Here is a 21,111-nt window from a genome sequence, read left to right as displayed (position 1 = left end):
TATCTGACGGCTGGAGTTAGTAGTTACTTTGCAGAATAAGGTTTTACATGCAAAACATACAATATACAAGTATATGGAGCAGTTAGACCTACAACATTAAAATACTTCTTACAGGTTAATGCTTCAATAATTTAACACTCTGAAAGAATGAGTACTTTTACTTTTGATACTTAAGTACAATTTACTGCTAATACTTACATACTTTTTCTTTTCTAGTAAACTTTTGAATGTAGAACTTTTACTTTTAATGAAGTATTTTTCCATTATGGTATTGCTACTTTTACTTAAGTGAAGGATCTGAGTACTTTTTCCACCAATGACCAAATGACAGTGAAGATAAAAAGGTCTTAAGCCTTGATTAAAAGACGTGAGTAGATCTTGCCTCTCTAATCACAACAGGGGGAAAAAGCTAAACATTGCTGTAAAATCCCCATAAATCAAATGAATGCGAAGGCTCATCAGCAGTGCCGTGATGCCTCTCCTCGCTCCCCCAGGTACCGAGGCAGAGGATGTCCTAGGAGAGCTGGACCGGGTTCCTTACTCTTCTCTGCGCAGAACCCTGGACCAGCGCCGGGCTCTCGTCATGCAGCTGTTTCAAGAACACGGCTTCTTCCCCTCAGGTAAAACCCCCGCCAGCATCCCCCGCTCTGATCGGTCATCGGTGGTTGGCCAAGTGTGTGAAATCTTGCACTCTGGTCTTCGCTGTCTTCTCATTTATGCCATATAACAAATATATATCAAATAATAACGTAGGGGCCTATTACGGTAGCTGTAATGAACTATAAAAGAAAAAAAGTTTGGACACACATTTTTCTTTATTTTTACTATTTTCCACATTTTAGAATAATAGTAAAGACATCAAAACTATAAAATAACATAAATGGAATTATGCAGTGACCAAAAAAGTCCAAAACAAATCAAAACGATCTTATATTTCAGATTCTTTAAAGTAGCCGCCCTTTGCCTTGATGGAAAGGCAAAAAGGCTTTGGAAAGAAATTCATACACAGGATCAACTTCACTATTTATATTTGTCTAAGAAACAAATTTCAAGCATTTAAGCGTAAGCCTTTAGATCAAAATGGCTTTAAGAGAATGAAAAACATTGTATATTAAATCAGGTGTGTCCAAACTTTTGACTGGTAGTGTACATTGTTATACTGGACAATATATTGCACTTGATGTCAGAGTTACATACAAAACTTACCAAGGCATTATGTAATCTATGACCATTATTGACCGGTATTGACCAGTAGGAATTGCAGCAACATTGATAGAAGTTCTCTCCTCCTGCACTGGTCACTGGCACAGTTCCAGTGGTGAAGTAATCATTGATTACTTCATCATTGGTATTGATCAACAGCCCTGCAGATATATTATGGTCATTTTGTGCTATGGGGCAGTAAAAATCTCACTTATTGCCCTTTTAAAGAGTGATACCATGCTGGATATATGGTAATAATGTCATCCAGATGAAATAACAACTCCTCCATCCCCCCCTCACTCCCTCTTCCCCCCTCCCCCCCTCCCCCCCTCCCCCCTCCAGCCCAGGCCACCGCTGCCTTCCAGGCACGCTACTCTGACACCTTCCCCACCAAGCTGTGCCTGCAGCTGAAGATCCGCGAAGTCCGGCAGAAGATCATGCAGACGGCGACGCCCGGAACCTTCGAGCCCGGAGGGTCGATCGAGGTCGGCCCCGCCCCACCCCACAGCTCCTCTTCCAATCAGCAGGCCCGGGAGGACGGAGGGGCGGAGCTGCAGGGAGACAAAGGGCAGAGCCCCGAGGAGCCGAGAAGCGAAGGATCGTAGGCTGGAGAGGACGGAGAGGACGGGAAAGTGAGAAGAAGAATGGAAGAGAAGAAGAGAGCGAGGAGTGTCATCCCCACAGCATGTTCTTGTATGTGTTGAACCAGGACTACGGATGGCTCCAGTGGAACCGTTCTACTGGCGCTGTTCTCCACCAGACCTGGGCAAAAATACATTTGAATACGGTCACAAATATTTGAACTACTCGAGGTGCGCTTGATTTGTCTCATCAGACATTTAAAAAGCCTCAAAAGTGGACGAATCACTTGCAAGACATGATGAGTCAAGTGCCCCTTGTGTTTCGTTTTTTCCCCAAGTATCCAGAATAATTTCAGCGAATAGTTTGCCCAGGTCTGCTCTCAGCACATTTGTACAGTAGTTTGTAGTTTGACACACAGACTCTGTGGTACACATTCTCTATCTCTCTGGCACACACACACACACACACACGCACATATACATACATATACATACGCAAACACATGCACACACAAGAAAAACCCTGGTGCATATGTAATCTCCAGCATGCACATGATCCTACACAGACACACTCTACACACACACACACACACATACATGCACACATCCTTACCAAATCAGACTGTTACTCTTGGTTGGCAGTCCCCAAGAGCCGCCACCAAGGACCATGATACACAAAGGCACTTTGTCACTTGTTGTGCAGATGCAGTTTGCTGTTGCCAGCCAGCCAGCCAGCCCTCAGATGCCATTGACTTGACCTCCTTCTCCCCTTCCACTCCTCAGCACAGTGGTCGGGACACAAATACAACCCCAACGACCTCCACTGATATTCCACAGCCCCTCGATGCTGCAAGACAGACAGCACACACACACACACACATACACACACACACACACACACACACACACACAAACACACACAGTCAACCCTGGTCTGACCAAGCCATTGGCCTGCACAGTTTTTAGTGATTGTAGTAAGAAAAAAAAAGACAAACTCAAAGCATGAATACTATTCGCTCCCGAAAAAGAAAAAGGAGGCGGGAGTTGGGACTCAGTGTGACCAATCTTTGCACCTTCAGTTATTGCCATTTTGACAGACTGAGTCCTCATTGGCTGGAGCTGATGATGTATGTCTGTATGTATGTTGGGGTCCCCCCCTCCCCCATCCTGTGTGGACAGGCACCATAAAGAGATTATGTAAAGACTGTTGGTTGTGAGGTTTGGAAGAATCAACGTTACGCCCGACACTGACTAGCTCCTGACAGAGCACAGAGAAAAGGCAGAAGAAGAAATTGGATGATGTTCATTGGCTGGAAGATTCGTATTCCACCAATAGGAAGTCAGATAACAATAGTGAATAAGGACAACAACAACAACAAGAACTTACCAACAGAGAGCAAAAGTAGAATTTTTAACCAAACGTCTCTGAATCACCCAGTGGATATGATGTTGCTTTCTCTTGTTATCGTTGCCGTGGAAATAACCAGTTTTACCGTGGCCTGTTTTTCTCTCGTGGCTCTATGGTGTTTCTTTTCCAGCATAAAAAAAACACAACAAAAAAAAAAAAACTTCAAAAAAGGGGACAAAGTCAGTCTGTGCCCCCCCCCTCCCCCCCAACCCCCCCTTACTTATAATTGTACTTGGGGCCGTTCTCCCCCTCCCCTCCCCTACGATTTCTCACCAGACACAGCGGAGTGGGGACGGGGGGGGCGGGGCTTGTCGTTTTGTAAAAACGTTGAAATCAGGTGTTTGCACAATTTGTGCGGCTCCTCTCGTCTGGGGACGCCGCAAGTTAAATCAGGAAAGTATTGTTTTTAGAGATTGTTTTAGTAGAAAAAAAAATAATAACCTTGTTCCATATGTTATCAACCACCTTTCTCCTCCCCTCGTCCTCCCTGCCTTTTCCCCTCACTCCTTCCCCCCCTCCTGCTCCTTTCTCCCCCCCCCCCCCCCCCCCCCCCCCCTCTCAAGTGTTGTTAGAAAGTGCCCTTAAGCACTGGTCCAGGGTCAAGCGCTATGTAGCTCAGGATGGTTCTGGTTAGGGTTAGTTCAGGGAAAGCAGATCCTAGACCAGCCCTGGAGGGCAGTCTCTGGAGCCCTCCCCTCTTCCCTCTCTTCTCGACACTTTATCCTTTCCCATAAAATGGTGCAATAGGACATTTATTTTTTTGGAAATGGGTGGGTTATTTTGTTTTTTGTTTTTTTCGGGGGGAAGGCTCTGTGCCATAGATATTAAATCCAGTGCAGTCAGTCAGTCAGTCAGAGGAATGAGCTGTTGTGATACTATCTATAACTATGGTAAAAAAAACAACAAAAAAAAAAAAACAAACAGAAGAAGAATCACGCAATTATTGTTATTGTTGAAGAGATAGAGAGCATAACTTACTAAAAGTCAAAGACAAATTTTCGAATAGCACTTTTTGGCTCTTTGCTTCCTTGGTGAAGAGTGGGGGTAGTTATTATTATTATTATGGGTATCTCTTTTATTTCTCTGTATACAGTTGGATGTGTGAAAAAATATATATATTTCCATATATGTGCATATAGGTCTGTGTCTGGGCGTGTGTGTATGTTTGGGCACATGCAGGCAGTGTGTTGACATGACCAACCTCTCGTTCTTTCACCACACGACAACATTATCGATATTATATTTTTCCTTCCTCGTATTCTACATTCTATATTCTACTCTAGAGGCAGTATTTTTATAGTCACCATGACTATTTTGTCCACCATCTTGACTGTTATCAAACCCAGTTGATTCAGGATATATATAACATATATATTCAGGATATATAATGCATATAAATATATATTTAAAAAAATAATACACACAGGTAATAGAAGACTATCAATTCACATTGCTTTGGGGTTAGGTTTGTAATGTGTCCTTCTGCATGCATGTGCAATCACATGCGTGCGCACACACACACACACACACACAGACATACGCACATACACACACATGTATGCGTGTACACTGTATGATTGTGCTTAAAAATAAACTGTCCTTACTTTGGAGAAGGAGTTTTAGGATGAGCGAGGTGAGTGTTATCTCATAAACAGGCATGTTGACCATGTGCAATATTTCTAAACAACAAAAAAAACTAAATATTGAAAATATTAAAGACCTAACACAACGTCTTTGGTCCTTGAATTTATTTCAGATTCCTCAATTTCTCCAGAGTGTTTTTGAATTTTTGACTGTATGACCAGAATGTATACTTGTTCTAGTGTGTTTGTAGAGTTTCTAGTCTATCTTATTGAGTTCATCCACTGTCTCAAAGCTTAAACAACTTCATGATTCCTTGCATCCCCTCCCTTTGACTTTTCTCCCTCCCACATGGCTCTGGAAGAGACTACAGAGAAGAGCTACGAAGAAACAAACATATTTTTATCCATTATTTGTTTCCTTTGGGAAGGAGGATGCAAAGAACAAACAGAGAGGAGGCCTGGGAATAGCATCATTCAGCCTAGGCTGATGCAAAACTGTCCTCACTTGCCAGAATTTGTCTGTAGATTAATGGAGAGGATCTGGAGATGCAGCCAGCTTGACCCAGCAGGCTCGAACCCCAAATCCCTGGAACATATGTGTGCTCGTCTAGCCGGCCTTTATCAAGTATAGGAGTGCTTATTGGATTAGAGTAGCCTCTCACATTCAGGTCATATTGGGTGAGAGGTGGGTTAAGGTGAGGGGACCTGGTCAATTCTCCCATATCAGCAAACACACTGTGAGAAGCTGGAAGTGGCACTGACCTGCCCACTTCTAATCCCAGATAAACCCAGAGGCCTGCGCCCCTTAAGCACTTTGTTTTCCCCAAGCAAGGCATATCACTGACCTCACACTGAGTAAGCTGCCGGCAAGCCCTTCACCTATAGCCAAGCCAGCTGAAGATTTAAACAATATCACACCTCTGAACCTGTGCAAGTGTCAGTGAAGGCATTTTAGAAAATGATGTGGACCTGTCTCTCCTGTCTTATTATTATTATTATTATTATGATAATTATGATAATTATTATTATTATTATTATTATCATCATAAGTAGTAGTAGTAATAGTGGTAGTAGTAAAGCAGTTTTCAAAACAAAGTTACAATGTGCTAAATGGACTAACTACACTACCTAATAATGTAACAACAATTCCACTACCATTAGAATAAGGTGGCTGGTAATTTTTCATTGATATGGTAAACTCACTGATATGGTATTTTTAATTGCATGCTAAAACTTCTTGGCATATTAATTTGAACTTACTTTATTTGTATGACATGTACATGTCTATTTTGCCAAGGTGAATGGATGAAAAAGAAAATAAAAAAAACATTAAATCGATTTCAGATATAACAAAACAAAGAAATAAAGATAAAAATAAACTTGACATATCATTTGCATGGAAATATATTGTGTGACTGTTGCCCCTTCTCTGGCCTACATCCACTGTTATGTCATTTAACAATTGTAGTTGTTTTGATTTGTAAAAGCCAGGGAAGGAAACCTAAGCAACAGCTAATTCGAACTTCATCTCCCAGGTGGCATTGCGAGCGGTCCGTTTCTAGGTGTCTAGCAGCAGCTATCAGCCCAGACAGCCAGCGGCAACGGGAGCGGTATCTCTCGGTGTTTCTTTCCAAGATAATTCGCTGTCAGATATTCATAATTAATAGTCACTTTGGCCGAAAATAGTGAATCCCAACCCCGCCGCCCCGTGACCCCTGCACAGAGATATGAGCGGCAGCGGGCGGCCCAGGACCAGCTCGTTTGCTGAGCCGCCAGGTGTTCCAGGAGCCGCCGCAGCGTCCGCCGGATCAGCCGCTGCCGTGGGGAGCAGCACAGGAAAGTCCGGGGTCCCGCAGGCCTCGGGCAGCAGCTCGTCAGGATGCTCCAACCTAAAGCTTGCCAGTAAGTTCTAGCTAGCCGCCAGCTTGGTGTTGCACTCTGTCTTTCCAGCAAAATTATCCGTCAGTTTTACCTCGACAGTATATGCCAGTGTTATTTATTACAACCTAAAGGAAAGTCCTTACTGCTCTCTTTTTGCTGGCTAACCAACTAGCTAACGTTAGCGTGCTAGCTAGCTAACGTTAGCCACTTGTTTTGTATGTTTTCTGGCTCCTCATCCAACGCTACCAATATCCAGCTAAGCAGCTCGCTGGCCATCACTGTTGCCTGGTGTAACGTTAGCCAACTTGACGAATAACCTAACTTACTGAGGTTATTAAGTGTCACTTTGATTTGACTGCCAGTGTGCTCAATGCGAGTCTGCAAGGAAATGTACTCTGTTGTTCCTTGTAGCTAAGCTAGACTCAAATACTTCAACTTGAGCACTGCATCCAGTGTTCCTTTGTGAGTGTTGAGAGTGCAGCAGCTAACCGACGTTAGTCTGGCTCGCCTGGTGAGGGGTCTGGGCGGAAAGTTGTCTTTTCACAAGGTCACTGGTGGGGCAAGGCTTAGCAGCAGGTGGCCGACGCCTGGAGGATGCAAGTGATGCACATCTTGCACAAGAGCCGGGCTGCTGGCTTGGATGCCAAGGAGTAGGTTTTCTCTGTCTGAAATGGAATTTTATTGTGCCTCTTTATCACCATGGTGACAGGTGTAAGCAGGGATCCGTGTATGTGTGTGTGTGTGTATTAATCCTAACCTTATCATCCATTAGCAGGCAGTGGTGTGGGACTTTGATATTAGAGCCCGTATGGGAGGTCATCCCCAGTTCAAAGGAGTGTGGCCTCTGTTTCCTCTCCCTTGCAGCAGACTAACCCTGCCTGAGGCCTTTTAAGCTGAAATGTTTCCTTTGGCCGTGAAAGATGCTCTTTTGGCTGACTGACTGATGCGTTTTCAAGTGTGGGAGACCTGGGGGCTATTTCCAGAGGCAGGATTAACCCAGTTAGCCACATATTTGTGAAAAAGAATTATGTGATTTGACATTTTGAATAACTGGTAAAATTAAACTTGGACATGGAGTGTTAAGGATGGTGTGTTGCCATACCAACCAATGATCTTCCATGATGAACAGCACTGGAAGATATTTCCCAATAATTTTTTAGGAGTTACTGAGTTGTCCTGCCTTTTTATAAAATTCTCCACTTGACCTGAGGCCAGTCTTTTACACCAGAACTGATCTTTGGGGATCTAATGTGCTTTCCAGGTCTAGGCGTCATGTTGTTTTCTCCAATGTAAACCTAAACAACAAGGCAAAAACTACTGAACCCCCCTGCAATGGCTGGTGGATCAGTAATCCAGTTGGTTACCTACCTGCTGATGTAGTTGGTAGCAATAGGTAAACCTACGAGACAGACGTGTTCAAGTCATGTCGGATTTTCCATAACTACAACCTGCCTGCTGGGTAAGGTGTAATAACTGGGATGTGTGGAATTTTTTAGTGTACTCCGATATCTCACATTAGGCATCATGAAGTGGGGAAGTGTGTCAACTCAAGCGGTAAACACTGAAGTGAATCCACCGATGTCAGCCATCCAAGGTGATAAAAATCAAAATTATCAATTATAGTCACAATAATACAGTCAAGTCTACTTACAAAAAGCGACTAATATCTGCTGCAGTTTGTTTATGGTGGATTTTAAATTCGCAAATAAAGATAATTTTGGATGTGGCCGTTTCAACAAAATAATGTGAACGCTTCCATATTATAGCAACGAGATGTCACCCCATTCTTTCACTTCTACCGATGTGACGTGAACGCGGCAATAGCCAAAACTTTCCTGCGTCCTAGCGGCTGGTGTGAACGTCCCACTTTGCTAAACCTGGAGGAGCTGACAAGCCCAGACTTGTGTTGTCAGATCAGTGAAGGGAGTGAGGAGGTGACAGTATCCTGGAATGACACTTAATGGAGAATACCGATGTCATTTAGAGTTATAGCCCTTTTACTTCTGTCTGCGTCTTATTCCCTCCAGTCATTTTGCAGTGCGTGCCGTATGTAATTAGATTTTTTTATGTGCCGCCACCGTGGTGTATGGTATGCCGGACATTGTGTCGTCATGGTGGAGTCTGTCTGTCTGTCTGTCTGTCTGTCTGTCTGTCTGTCTGTCTGTCTGTCTGTCCGTCTCTGTCTCTGTCTCTGTCTCGACACATTCTTATGAACACAATAACTCAAGAACAATACATGGTAAAAACGTAATGCTTACACCACAGGTTCCCCCTATAGAGTAGGTGATCTTGATTAGGTTTTGAAGCACCTTCCTGCATATTAATACTACCTATTTGTTATGTGAAGACAAATATAACTGCTGTCCCGGCTAACAAAGACACCCTAAATATAAAGACATGGGTGTGACAATAAAGTTGGTAAGGCGATATGTTTTTGAAGGGGTATTTTTTGGGGGAAACTTCCATTTCTTCCCTGTGGGTGTCAGCTGATTGACAGGAAGCAGAGCATCACGTAACGCGCCCACTGATGTGAAAACGCTCAACTCAGGCACAATGAAATAAGGATAAAACAGAAACTTTGGCCAAACCAAATGAAGGCCTCATGTTTACTGTATTACAACTGTGGAAGTTGTTTTTCATACTCTATAATATTCAATGGCAGCAAATGGCTTCTTCTGAAGGGAGGAAAACCAGCCTGATATCTCCAACGACACTGACTGTGTGCAGAAAAAACAGGAAGAATGTAATGATGTAAAGGAGAGGGGAGCAACCTAGATGATTGGCACAAACTTAAAAAAACACAGATATTATCCTTTTACCACCTGTGTGTGTGTGTGTGTGTGTGTGTGTGTGTGAGAATGAACCCAGTCAGTGTTCGAGAACTCGGTGACCCGGTCACTCTGCAGGCCTCAATGTTTCAACATGGTACAACTGTAACAGATATCGCCAACGCGCCTATTGGATGACCACCACACTTTTGTTTCTGAGGACAAGTTACTGTGTGTGTATGGATATGAGCGTACACACACACACACACACACACACACACTCAGATTAACCCCAGGACATGCAGCTCTGGTTGTAAGAGTGCCAAATCAGTAAGTGCATTGTCGCGTTTGGTAAACAAAGTGTTAAGTGTCATGCTAGGCTGCTTATGTGAACATGGACAGGATGATGGTGATACAGCACGATGACAGCTAGCCGGCAAAAGGCTGCTCCATTATTTAAGCACTACAGATCAGTGTAGGAAACTGACTTTTCCATCCGCTGGCCACATTGGCTAAGGGATCCCAGAATTCACTAGCCACTTTCACTCCTTGGCCAGCCGAAAGAATAGAAATGAATCCCCAAACGGTGGTTGGTTAACTTGTAAGGTGGCTGGTAGAGCAGAAAATTAACCAGAATTAACCAGCACCTGGCTGGTGGCTGGTGTTCATTTCAAACCCTGCTACAGATGGACAAATAATTAAGCTTTATGTTTATTTGTTGTGCTTAATGAAGACAAGTGTAGTTTAAAAACAATGGGATGTTTATTCACACAGCCATGCCAGACAACAGCAGAAAAACAAAGCCTCAGTGTTGGTTACAGTGACTCCCAGACAGGGATTTGATTTGTTTTGGGGTTTTTTTCTTGTCTTAAAAAAATAACTATTGTGCTTAAATAAAATCGTCATGGACGTCACAGTAAAATAAGTGTGATGTAAAGGTGGTGAGGTAGGTTAAACAAAACACATTCAACATTGGCAGTAATGTGTGAAATAGCATGAACACTTTACCCGACCAGCAGCATATCCCTGCGGGGATAATTAAGTCTAGATTGTATTTTGAATTGACCCCAAACCGGTAAGAGCGATGCGTGGCCGGGTGGATGGAGGCTCGTCGCTACATGGTCCTCAGACAGAGTTAAATGTCTTAACTCTTCAACAAAACTACAGACTAGACTGTGACTCTTGTTATGCAAAAGCCTCTCTAGTCCACCTTCAGAGTTTAAGCATACTGAAAGTCAAAATTTAGGCTAAATTTAGGCTTTTCTATGTGGTTAGACAAGTTTCATAGCCCGTGAAGTCATTCAAAACACTTACAGAAGCTGGTTGCTGGTGGTCGGACTGGAAACGTTTTTTTTTTGTTTGTTTGTTGTTGTTAGTTTTACACAAAATATGAAAAAAACAATCTTGTAGGTAGGATTTTCTATGTATGCCTGAAAAGTCTTTCATGCTATTATAGCATATATTCTAACTATATATTAACTATTCAGTTCAGTTCAGTTTATTCACAAATCAGTTAAAATACAAGTACAATCATATGAGACATAATGGAGATATGTGAAATGGGACACCCTGATAAGCTATCTGAAGCTTGAGAATAGGGGCCCAGACACTGAGCAGATAGTGTTTAAAATATATGACTATCTGATATTTCATATTGATATTTTTGTTGTGAATAATATTCTTCGATTATAGAGTGATAAATATAGAGTTGACATATTGAGCAGCTGGATTCCACTTACATCATATTGAAGACAAACCAGAATCTTTAAATCCAGTCAAGAAGTTAAGGTCTTGAATAAGAATTAAATTTTAAAATGCATTAGACTGTTTGGGATAATCAGAATGGGGTATGCAAAGTTGTTACCAGTCACCAGTGCGAAGTCTGTGTGTTTACAGGTTGTCGGCCTGTATGTGCTGCTGCAGCCTACTGATGACTACAGACTCTTCTGCCATATGCTTTTTGGCAGTGAGCAAGTAGTCAGCTGGCTAGACATGAAAACTTCAGAATAATCCTTGTGTGGAAGCCTGTTATCACTTAAAACACAGTTTTTCAGGAAAAAGAAGCCGGTTGGCCTATTTTTTGGTTCATTCCCAGTCTAATTAGCCACAGTGTCTTGAATATGAACCCTGCCATTCCTTTCTCCCTCCTTGGAGGCTTCATACAGTTGACATGCATTCACTAGGCCACCATTAACCTAATTATTCAAATGGCCAGTGGAGAGATGACCCAGATGTTAAGGCTGGCTGCAGCAAATATCCTGGTTTGAATGTCAGGAGTATTGTTTAGGCCACGCTCTCTAGCTGGAGACACCAGAGAGGAGCCAGAGGGAATCTGTTCAAGCTTTAAGTCTTCTCCGTAACTTTACATGTTTTGACACTAAGGCAATTAACATATAACCTGCTATTGCTCAAAACTACAGTGCCTCATTTAAAAACAGAGTAGAGTGGATTAAAAAAGAGGCTTCTGACATCCCTATTCTTAACTGTGATATAATGGTAAAATGTTGATTTTTAAATGGGTCACATAACATGGTTTTGCAACAGTTCATGAAACTTAGAACCAGCAGTTTAGGAAACGACATGTATGTGACATTGTCCTAGGATAGTGATAAATTTAATTTATTAATGTAGAAGCTACTGTAGGGAAAATTTACGGGGCGTTTAGGTTCAGTTATAGACCTGTTGGAGGACTTTAGAGGACTTTAAATGGCTAAGAGGAAAGAACAGAAAGAGGAAGCCAAGAGTCAAATTAAGGAGCGGCTTGGCCAATGAGATTCAACCTTCTCCTCCATTTGAATTTCCCACCTAGAAGACAGAGAGTGGAGGAGAAACTGAGCTGCAGAGTTCAAAGCATGAAATAATTATCAGGCAACTTAAACATGCTTACTTATTGTTTTTCATAGATATTTCATTGATTTCATCTCAGCTTTTTATTGTATTGTAACAATGTGTCCTTACATTTAGTGCTGAAACGATTTATCGATTAGTTGATCAACAGAAAATTAGTCTATGATAATTCTGATAATTGAGTAAAAATACCAAAACATTTGCTGGTTACAGCTTTACAAATGCTAAGATTTGCTGCTTTTCTCCATTTCATATCATTATAAAATGAATACTTTGGGGGGTTTTTTGGCTGCTGGTCAGACTAAGTAAGACATTTTAAGAATCACTTTGGGCTCTGGTAACTTGTGAAGGGCATTTGTCCATTTATTTTTTACATTCTATAGACTAAATGATTAATCGATTAATTGAAAAAATAATCGATAATGAAAATAATTGTTAGTTTCAGCCCTACTTGCATCCCCTGACCTCATATTGACCTTGTTCTTTCTTGTTGCCTAGGAGACAGTGGGAAGGTGACGACGGTTGTGGCCACACCCGGGCAGGGACCGGACCGCCCCCAGGAAGTCTCTTACACCGACATCAAGGTGAGCAAGGAAGGAAAACCAGGAGTGAACGGTGTCATCATAGGCAGCTCGGTCCTTATCTGCATAAGAACAACGACTTTACGACTTGAACTGCTACTGTAAAGTAATACCGCTCAATTAAAGGGGCAATAAGTACGATTTTTACTGCCCCACAGCACAAAATGACCGTAAAATATCTGAGGGGTTAATTGGGGTTGTTCAATACCAATGACTCAAACCATTACTTCAGCAGGTTCTGAGACTTCTGGCTTTCAAAACTCACTTTTTGGCACGTACTCTGACTAAACTCCCCACCCACCGGAGTTTCAAGACACCCCCCCCCCCCACCCACACACACACACACACACACACACACATTTTCAATGGCTCAACGATGGAGGACGATGCTAAAAGCGAGCAACCGGCATCACAAGACATTTCGTTCTCAAGCCAAAAAGCAAATGACAAAGCAATATTATTATTATTCCAGCATTTAACATGGTGATACTTTACCTCTCCACTAGATGTTTCTGTTGGATCTCTGCTCTAATTAGCTAACTTACTCGTCTCTGTTGTCAAAATGTGACTTAATCGTTTGTGTCAGTGACAGGCCAATGTAACTCAAGGGGACCTGACAGGTGGGGTTGTACCAGAGACTTGTCAATACTGTTGCCGTTCCTTATGTTCGCCAATAGTGGTCAACGATTTACAGTAGAATGGCTGCAAGAACGGAGACATAGTGATGAAAACTAACAACAGAGGATGTCTCCATTTCCTAGATATATCAGCGGTTATAACCCCAGTTCCCTCTTGTAACCCCTTTTAAGTCTTTCTGTAAGTTTCATGTCTGTATTTACACTTCACCTGATGAGATGGTGTTGCTATCTTGAGGCGTCTCTCACTGCTTCTTCTTCCATGAAAACCTCTTAGGTGATTGGTAACGGGTCGTTTGGCGTGGTGTACCAAGCTCGTCTCATCGACAGCCAAGAGATGGTGGCCATCAAGAAGGTTCTGCAGGACAAGAGGTTCAAGGTAAGGCTGTCTCATAATCTTTATAATTGTCTGCTCATCTGTCCACTCACTCTCTTATGAGCCCCTTTTCTTAAAAAATAAACATGAACTCATGACTACATGTGTGAGTTTTGGGGAAGTTTTCTCCATATTGGTTTCTTTTGTTGTCCAAAAGTGACCTAATATTTTATTCCAGTCGGACCTTTGTAAGATAATTAATCATGTTTTTAATATTCCAATGAAGGTAGTTCTTGACCAAAATGTTACTTGACTGCATTTTGTTATATGTATGGTGTTTGGATGTATGAGTTTTTCCTGTCTCTCAAAGTTCTTCTGTTGTTTGTTTACTTGATTTCCCTCCTACAATTTGTTGTCTTTGTAGAATCGGGAACTACAAATCATGAGGAAGCTGGACCACTGCAACATTGTCAGACTACGCTACTTCTTCTACTCCAGCGGCGAGAAGGTACTTCATTTTAAGTCGTATTTTCTGACTCGATTGTTCTAGTGGAATAATTGAATTGCAGCCTGTTACAGCCCGCGTTTAAAGAAAATATGGGTAACACAGCACAACAGTATGACTCAGGTTCTAGATGAAGAGAAAACGGAGCTGTTGTCTGTTCATACAAACTTGTTTTAAGTCTCCATGTTCACACATTATTCCAGCATTGTTAAAGGAGATTAGGACTGTGGAAGAGAAAAATAGGGAATGCACGACTCAGATGCAGGGTAAAAAAAAATATGTCAACACTGAAAAAGGGAAGGAGTCCATTGTCTTGGATCGCCTGCTGTAGACCTTCTTTGGGTTGAAATGTTGCACAAGTAAAGCTTACTGGAAACAAGATCCAATGTTGGTGTGTTCCTTCTGTTTTTGAGAGGTTAGGACTTATGGCTGGCTGTGTGTGTATGTGCATGTGTGTCTGTGTGACCCTTCAGCCTTTGGTATCAGTCTACAGTGCAAAATGCCTACATGTCAACATCCATTCTTTCCACTTTGGAAAGAATGGGTACAAGTTCTGAGATGGGCCAGGCACGCCTAATTGTGTTAAATTATGTTCAAGCACTTAGTCCGCTGTGTTTTTTTTTAACTCTATTTCTGTTTGTCCCGTGTAGAAAGATGAGGTGTACCTCAACCTGGTGCTGGACTTCGTCCCTGAGACGGTCTACAGGGTTGCCAGACATTTTAACAAGGCCAAGAGCATCATTCCTATCATATATGTAAAGGTAATATCCTCTTAAACCGATCCCCACCCCACCCCAGCCACTGTATCATTTATTTGCTGCATATTTTTACACATTTTTTTTCATCCATGTACTGAATTAATTCTTACAATATTTTAAATTGGGATCTCTGTATTGTTTTTGTTGGACAGTTTCCCCAAATAAGATCTGTTGGCATTGTCTCAGTATTAATGTTGCTTATCCAATGGGTTGTTCCTAAACTTTTCACAAGAGGGCGTCTTCACTCCACCAACTGGGAGCCTTACCACAGTAATACAGAGCACAATATAAATAGCTTAGCATATTTTCTTTTCTTTTTTTTTGTCATTGTTTATTTATTTTTCAGATTTCAAAATAAAAAAACAAATAATTGACAGGAGCTTGTCGTTGAATATATACAGCAGCACATTTGGTAATATACATTCCATTACTACAAAAATGTGCCTTGTATAAGGGCTAGAAAAGGGCAATATCCATAGGACATAATGGCTTACGGTGATGGAAAATTACAACTCTGATTACCAAAAATATGAGTTGGCAGGTATACAGGTGTTGTACAGATACAGGCATTAACTATGATCATGGTGTAGTCATGGTGGCACAGCAGTTGTCTGATTGATTGATTGATTGGTCCAAGTATATAAAAGAAAAACAGCTAAAAGAAAAAACAACTGGCAAAAAAAACTAAGCTAAGCTCCTGTGACAAAGGAGGCAAAGAAAAAAAAAGGGGAAAGGGGAAGAAGGAGGGATAGAGAAGGAGAGGGGGTGGGGGGTGATGTTATCAGTTAAATAGTTAGCTTCCTTGTTGTAAAGTGATTTCCAGATTGCTTTCATCTTTGTATTCTTATCATTCAATCTACCTAACATGATTTCATAATATGCTATTTCTACCCAGTCTTTTGGTATAGCAGGTTAAGGATTTTTCCAATGTCTTAAAATCATCCTGGCAGCTAATAAGCGGGAATTCACTTTGTGTTGTATTTGGCAGTTCTGTCCTGTCACATAGCTTGGCATATTTTATGTTGACAGTGTGGGTGGATGGCTGACCTGGTGTTGTTCCCATGTTGTGACGTCCTCAGGTGTACATGTACCAGTTGTTCCGCAGTCTGGCTTATATCCATTCCCAGGGTGTGTGTCACAGAGACATCAAACCCCAAAACCTGCTCGTCGACCCAGAAACTGCCATCCTCAAGCTGTGTGACTTTGGCAGGTAAGCTGCATAAAGGGATGGGTTTCCTCCACACCGACTGAAGAGGGAGGACTAAACTTTACGTATTGATTAATACCAAGTACTGATGATCTGTTATCGTTTCTGAACAGTGTAGACTTACGCTATTAATTTGAGGTCATTGGGAAATAATCTTTCTCCGTTAAAGAGATCCAGTGGCTTTCTATGTGCAGCAAAAGCCACATATTAAATTCATCTTTTAAATTTCTTTTCATTTCTGTCATTGTACAGATGGGTTTTAGTGTTGGATTTCAGTATTGAGAAAACTCTCTGATCAAAACTTGCATTCTGTTAGCAATTTTTCTTGTGATCCAAAATTCTGTGTGCTATTAGTATTCCAAACGTTGTATAATTTCCCCTTTTTTATCTAATCTACAGTATAGTATTCTGCCTGTGTGACGTGCCTATGTACCTAAAAACCTTTTCACAGCCCAGTAGTATTACGGGACACTGATCCAGGTCCATCCTGTATACGAGACAATACACACCGAGCCTCGCACACAGGATGATGCTATGTCACCGTATAACGTGATCAGAAGCAGATGTATTTGCATTCTGTGTTCAATATGGCGGACAACAAGTCTGATCTGATCTTGACCAGGATCGTTTTGCCCGGGTCGACTTGCTCAGGTCGACCCTTTCACACTGGCGGTCAACCGGAGTATTTCTAGTGTAAGAGGAGAACAATAAACCCTGCAGCTTTTGATACCATTTTCTCTAGAATAATTCACTTTTTTCTTTCTTTCCCTGACCAACTTTTGGACCCCAGCCATTCTTTGCGTTAACCTTTTCGTTGTTTAATTTGCTTTCCTCTGTTTTCCCCAGCGCCAAGCAGCTGGTCCGCGGCGAACCCAACGTATCGTATATCTGCTCGCGGTATTATCGCGCCCCTGAGCTCATTTTTGGCGCCACAGACTACACGGCAAACATCGACATCTGGTCAGCGGGCTGCGTACTGGCCGAACTGCTGCTAGGACAACCCATATTCCCTGGTGACAGCGGGGTGGACCAACTAGTAGAGATTATCAAGGTAAGACAAGTGGAGGTATAGGTGTGTGTGTGTATGTCACGCATCTGTGTGAATGAAGTGATGAGTGTGTTTTGCTGAACTGATGTTAGGGCAGTTGTCAGCGGAGATTATCAAGGTAAGAGAGATGTGTGTTTGCGTGTTAAGATATTAAGTGCGTATGTGTGGGCTTGCACAATATTTTATACCGTCAATGGGTATAAAGAGGGACCGGTAGCATGCCTAGTGTCAGTCAAGTACCTAGATGGCCTGTGTGTGTCTTTACTGCTCATACTCCTTCCTCCTCCTCTACTTTCAGGTGCTAGGAACCCCTACGAGGGAACAGATCCGAGAGATGAACCCAAACTACACAGAATTCAAGTTCCCTCAGATCAAAGCCCATCCATGGACCAAGGTAAATACTTGGATGTCGCCTGATAGTCAGTGATGCTACGCAGGTCTGCAATGTCTGGAAAAGTGTGTAAAATTGAATGAATTTGATTGTATCCAGGTTTTGAAGTCCTGGAATTGGACAAGAGACTCTGAAAACATATGGAAAAAAATATTGTTCTGTCCTGAATTTTCTGACTTAGTATATGAGACATATGACAACACACTTTTATGTGGGGGAACTCTACAATTGTTGCAAATTTCACTGTAATCTGTATAAAGGTATTTGTTCCAATCTGAAAGAGGCATACCAAGGCACAGATATTGCAGATGTAACAGATGTATTGAGGCAAACGACCTGTGGACATGTTGCAGCCCACACAGGCTGTTTAATCTGCAAGTTGAAGTGCTTCGCTGTTCTCCTTTTGAAAATCAGTTGTTAACCCTGACACCTAAAGAGCGCCGACACAGCGTGACACCCGGAGAAGTGGCACTTGAGCATTTACTCACACTATATACCGTATCCATTGGGATAAATGTTGGTACCTTAAATTTATCAGTCAATATTGAAAAAAAAAACACAGATGATTCTGTCCTCTACAGAAGAGGACTAGGGCCACGTGAAAAATGTGTTTGAGTTCTGAGATTAGAGTCAGAATTCTGAATTTATTCTCAGAAGAATCTGACTTTATTCTTACAATTCGGACTTTAATCTCAGAATTCTGACTTTATTCTTACAATTCTGACTTTAATCTCAGAATTCTGACTTTAATCTCAGAATTCTGGCTTTATTCTCAGAATTCTGACTTTAATCTCAGAACTCAATTTTTTCACGTGGCCCTAATCCTCTTCCGTAGTCCTCCAAAAATGTAACTACTTTGTAAAAAAAGGCCTTAAGGTGACCCATAACATAACTTTAACCTACAGCGTGCTGTACTTTGATGCCATCAGTCATTTCTTAACTATAGGTGTGATTTTTATTAACCGACAGATGTCTGGTTTTTAAATGTAACTCTTCGTGTCGTGTCCCTCAGGTGTTTAAGCCCCGCACCCCTCCGGAGGCCATCGCCCTGTGCTCTCGGCTGCTGGAGTACACGCCGGCCACGCGCCTCTCCCCGCTAGAGGCCTGTTCGCACGCCTTCTTCGACGAGCTGCGCCAGCCCAACGCACGGCTGCCCAGCGGCCGAGAACTGCCGATGCTCTTCAACTTCAGCACCACAGGTACACACACACACACACACACACACACACACACACACAGACAGACAGACAGAAACGAAAGTACTTATGCACGGTAGTCATTCCCATCGCACCGTAGGCTTAAACAGTCCAGGGTGCTGGAAACACAATGTAACAAATCTAGACTAGTCCACCGCACTCGGGGAGAAACCAGGCCAACTATCATGCATACCATTACTTTATTAGACAGATTAAGAACAACACCATAGCTTCGTCAGGTTTGCATATTTCAAATTCTCTCTCTGCAGAGCTGTCCATCCAGCCCCAGCTGAACTCAACCCTCATTCCTCCTCACGCACGCTCTCAGACAGCTGCTTCTTCCCATGGTATGAAACTCTTACCTTATTACAATTATAGTTCCTGCTGTTGCTGTTATTACTGCTGTTGAAATTGTTGTTTTTTTAGCATTTGTTGCCTTTTATGGATAAAGTAAAACGAATAACATACAAAAATCCAAATATTACAAGTGACCCTATGGAATTAAAAATGTTTTAACAGTACTTTTTTTGTTGAATACTCTATTCTGATTGGCCACTGAAGGCATTTTGAGGTCTGTTATTTCTGACCGCTCTCTCCTCTCCTCTCCTCTCCTCCTTTCCTTTCCTTTCCTTTCCTTTCCTCTCCTCTCCTCCAGATGGTACCGGTTCAGATTCGTCTCAACACAGTTCAGTACCAGGATCTCTTAACAGCATCTGAAGCAGCCCCTCACCTGTCTGCCTGCCAGCCTGACCCTTAACACACACACGCACGCGCACACACACACACACACACACACACACACACAGTACTGCTTTCCTCCATGCTGCTTGCTCTCTTAGGTTACAGTCATCTGTTTTTGTACTGTACATGCATTGAACAAACCATTAGTTCTTTACCTGCCAGGGAAACTAGAACGCATCGCAATGGCGGGAGATTGTTGTACACACACACACACACACACACACACACACATCACAAACACACACACACACACAGTTGTTTTGGTGCTGCTAGGGTGGTATATGAAGGTTCAATAGTGGGGGCCGGTCCTCTGTAGTATAACCTTTTTTTAAAATCGACATTTTTCTTCTTCTTTTTATTTGTGTTTATTTATTTGACTAATTGAAAGCGTCATGGTGATCACACAGCATGCTGTCTCCACTTTGTTTTTTTAGTGTTTTTACGTCCCTGTTAGTGAGGGGTGGACTGCACACTGCCTGACTTTAACCAGAATTGGCCCCAATTAGATTATCAGGGTAAAAGAAATCCTGATTCATTGTTCAACTCAGGGCAGAAGAACGGCTGCAGGAACTGGAAACAGCCACATTATCTTACCAACCCAATCTAATCTTTAGGATTGAATAGTACCTCCAGACAATGGGTGGTAACCTGCCTGAGTGGCTGGTAGAGTAGGTCACAGGTAGCGTTTATCAGCATTTGACTGGGCGGATTCATTACAATACAACTATTAGATCTGACTGGGAAACTACCAGCCACTGTGTCAGGTATCCAACCATTTTTTTTTTCTATTCTAAAAACATGGTAAAATTGTCAAATGGTCCTCTTGATGGAAAAGTTAGTTTAAAATATGTGTCCTGACCTGTCCACAGTTGTCAATGTATCCTTTATCTTTGTTAGTGCATTTACACTTATCTGTAAATGTAGGTAAAATCAATCTGGATTCAATCAAGATGTGTCAAGCCGCCTTTTAACTCCAGGTGTAAAGCAGGCCTTTAAGGTTTCTCCTAGGAAGAGGACCAGTGATTGAGGGTCGTCTTTAGCTTTTAATAGTAATTTTAAAGTAATTTATACATCCAGTTGGGCTCAGGTGCTGGTGTGTTGGAAAGGTAATTATATCAAGCGTAAAGAGGAAAACCCCTTAAGAAGATTTTCTGCTCTTGCTCAACACCACATAGATGTGTTTGTCATTTTAGTCAAATGTAAATTGTTGGTAAATACATGGATGTTGTGTTCAGCAAAAGCAGTATGTGGGATTTTCTTAATGAAGTTAAGCCTTTTGATATGAAGCAGTGTCATAGTGGAAAAGTGGAAAAGTGAAAGCGGAACCTCACCAGTGATCCTAGATGAATGGTTCTCAGTCCTGGTCCTCGGGGCTCAGAGTGCTGCTGGTTTTCTGTCCTGCCAGCCAGTTAATTCACCTGGTGTCTCAGCTGTAATTCAGTCCCTGATTAGATGGCTGGAA

The 21,111-nt window shown here is 42.1% G+C and overlaps 2 protein-coding genes across 3 annotated transcripts in view; both read left to right on the top strand.

The window, feature by feature from the left end:
* Positions 1–4,921, top strand: part of cica (capicua transcriptional repressor a) — a 49,172-nt gene extending 44,251 nt beyond the window's left edge. Inside the window, exons 21-22 of the mRNA XM_078290236.1 lie at positions 495–620; positions 1,546–4,921. Of these exons, the coding sequence (XP_078146362.1) occupies positions 495–620; positions 1,546–1,808 (389 nt within the window). The 3' untranslated portion in view covers positions 1,809–4,921. The remainder of the gene's footprint in view (positions 1–494; positions 621–1,545) is intronic.
* Positions 4,922–6,383: 1,462 nt separating this feature from the next.
* On the top strand, positions 6,384–20,514 carry LOC139908954 (glycogen synthase kinase-3 beta-like). Of its 2 annotated transcripts, XM_071895847.2 has the most exons (11): positions 6,384–6,677; positions 12,770–12,855; positions 13,765–13,866; positions 14,228–14,311; positions 14,959–15,069; positions 16,146–16,276; positions 17,120–17,324; positions 17,620–17,715; positions 18,725–18,911; positions 19,178–19,255; positions 19,564–20,514. In XM_071895847.2, exons 1-11 carry the CDS (start codon positions 6,503–6,505, stop codon positions 19,623–19,625), a joined length of 1,317 nt encoding a protein of 438 aa, XP_071751948.1. In that variant the 5' UTR covers positions 6,384–6,502; the 3' UTR covers positions 19,626–20,514. The 2 variants fall into 2 exon arrangements, with proteins under 2 accessions (XP_071751948.1, XP_071751950.1); XM_071895849.2 differs by lacking the exon at positions 19,178–19,255.
* The last annotated feature ends 597 nt before the right edge of the window (positions 20,515–21,111 follow it).

Source organism: Centroberyx gerrardi, chromosome 19, assembly GCF_048128805.1.
Source record: "Centroberyx gerrardi isolate f3 chromosome 19, fCenGer3.hap1.cur.20231027, whole genome shotgun sequence".
Taxonomy (NCBI): domain Eukaryota; kingdom Metazoa; phylum Chordata; class Actinopteri; order Beryciformes; family Berycidae; genus Centroberyx; species Centroberyx gerrardi.
The sequence above is the reverse complement of the archived record's forward strand: the minus strand, read 5'-3'. Positions and strand labels throughout refer to the sequence as shown.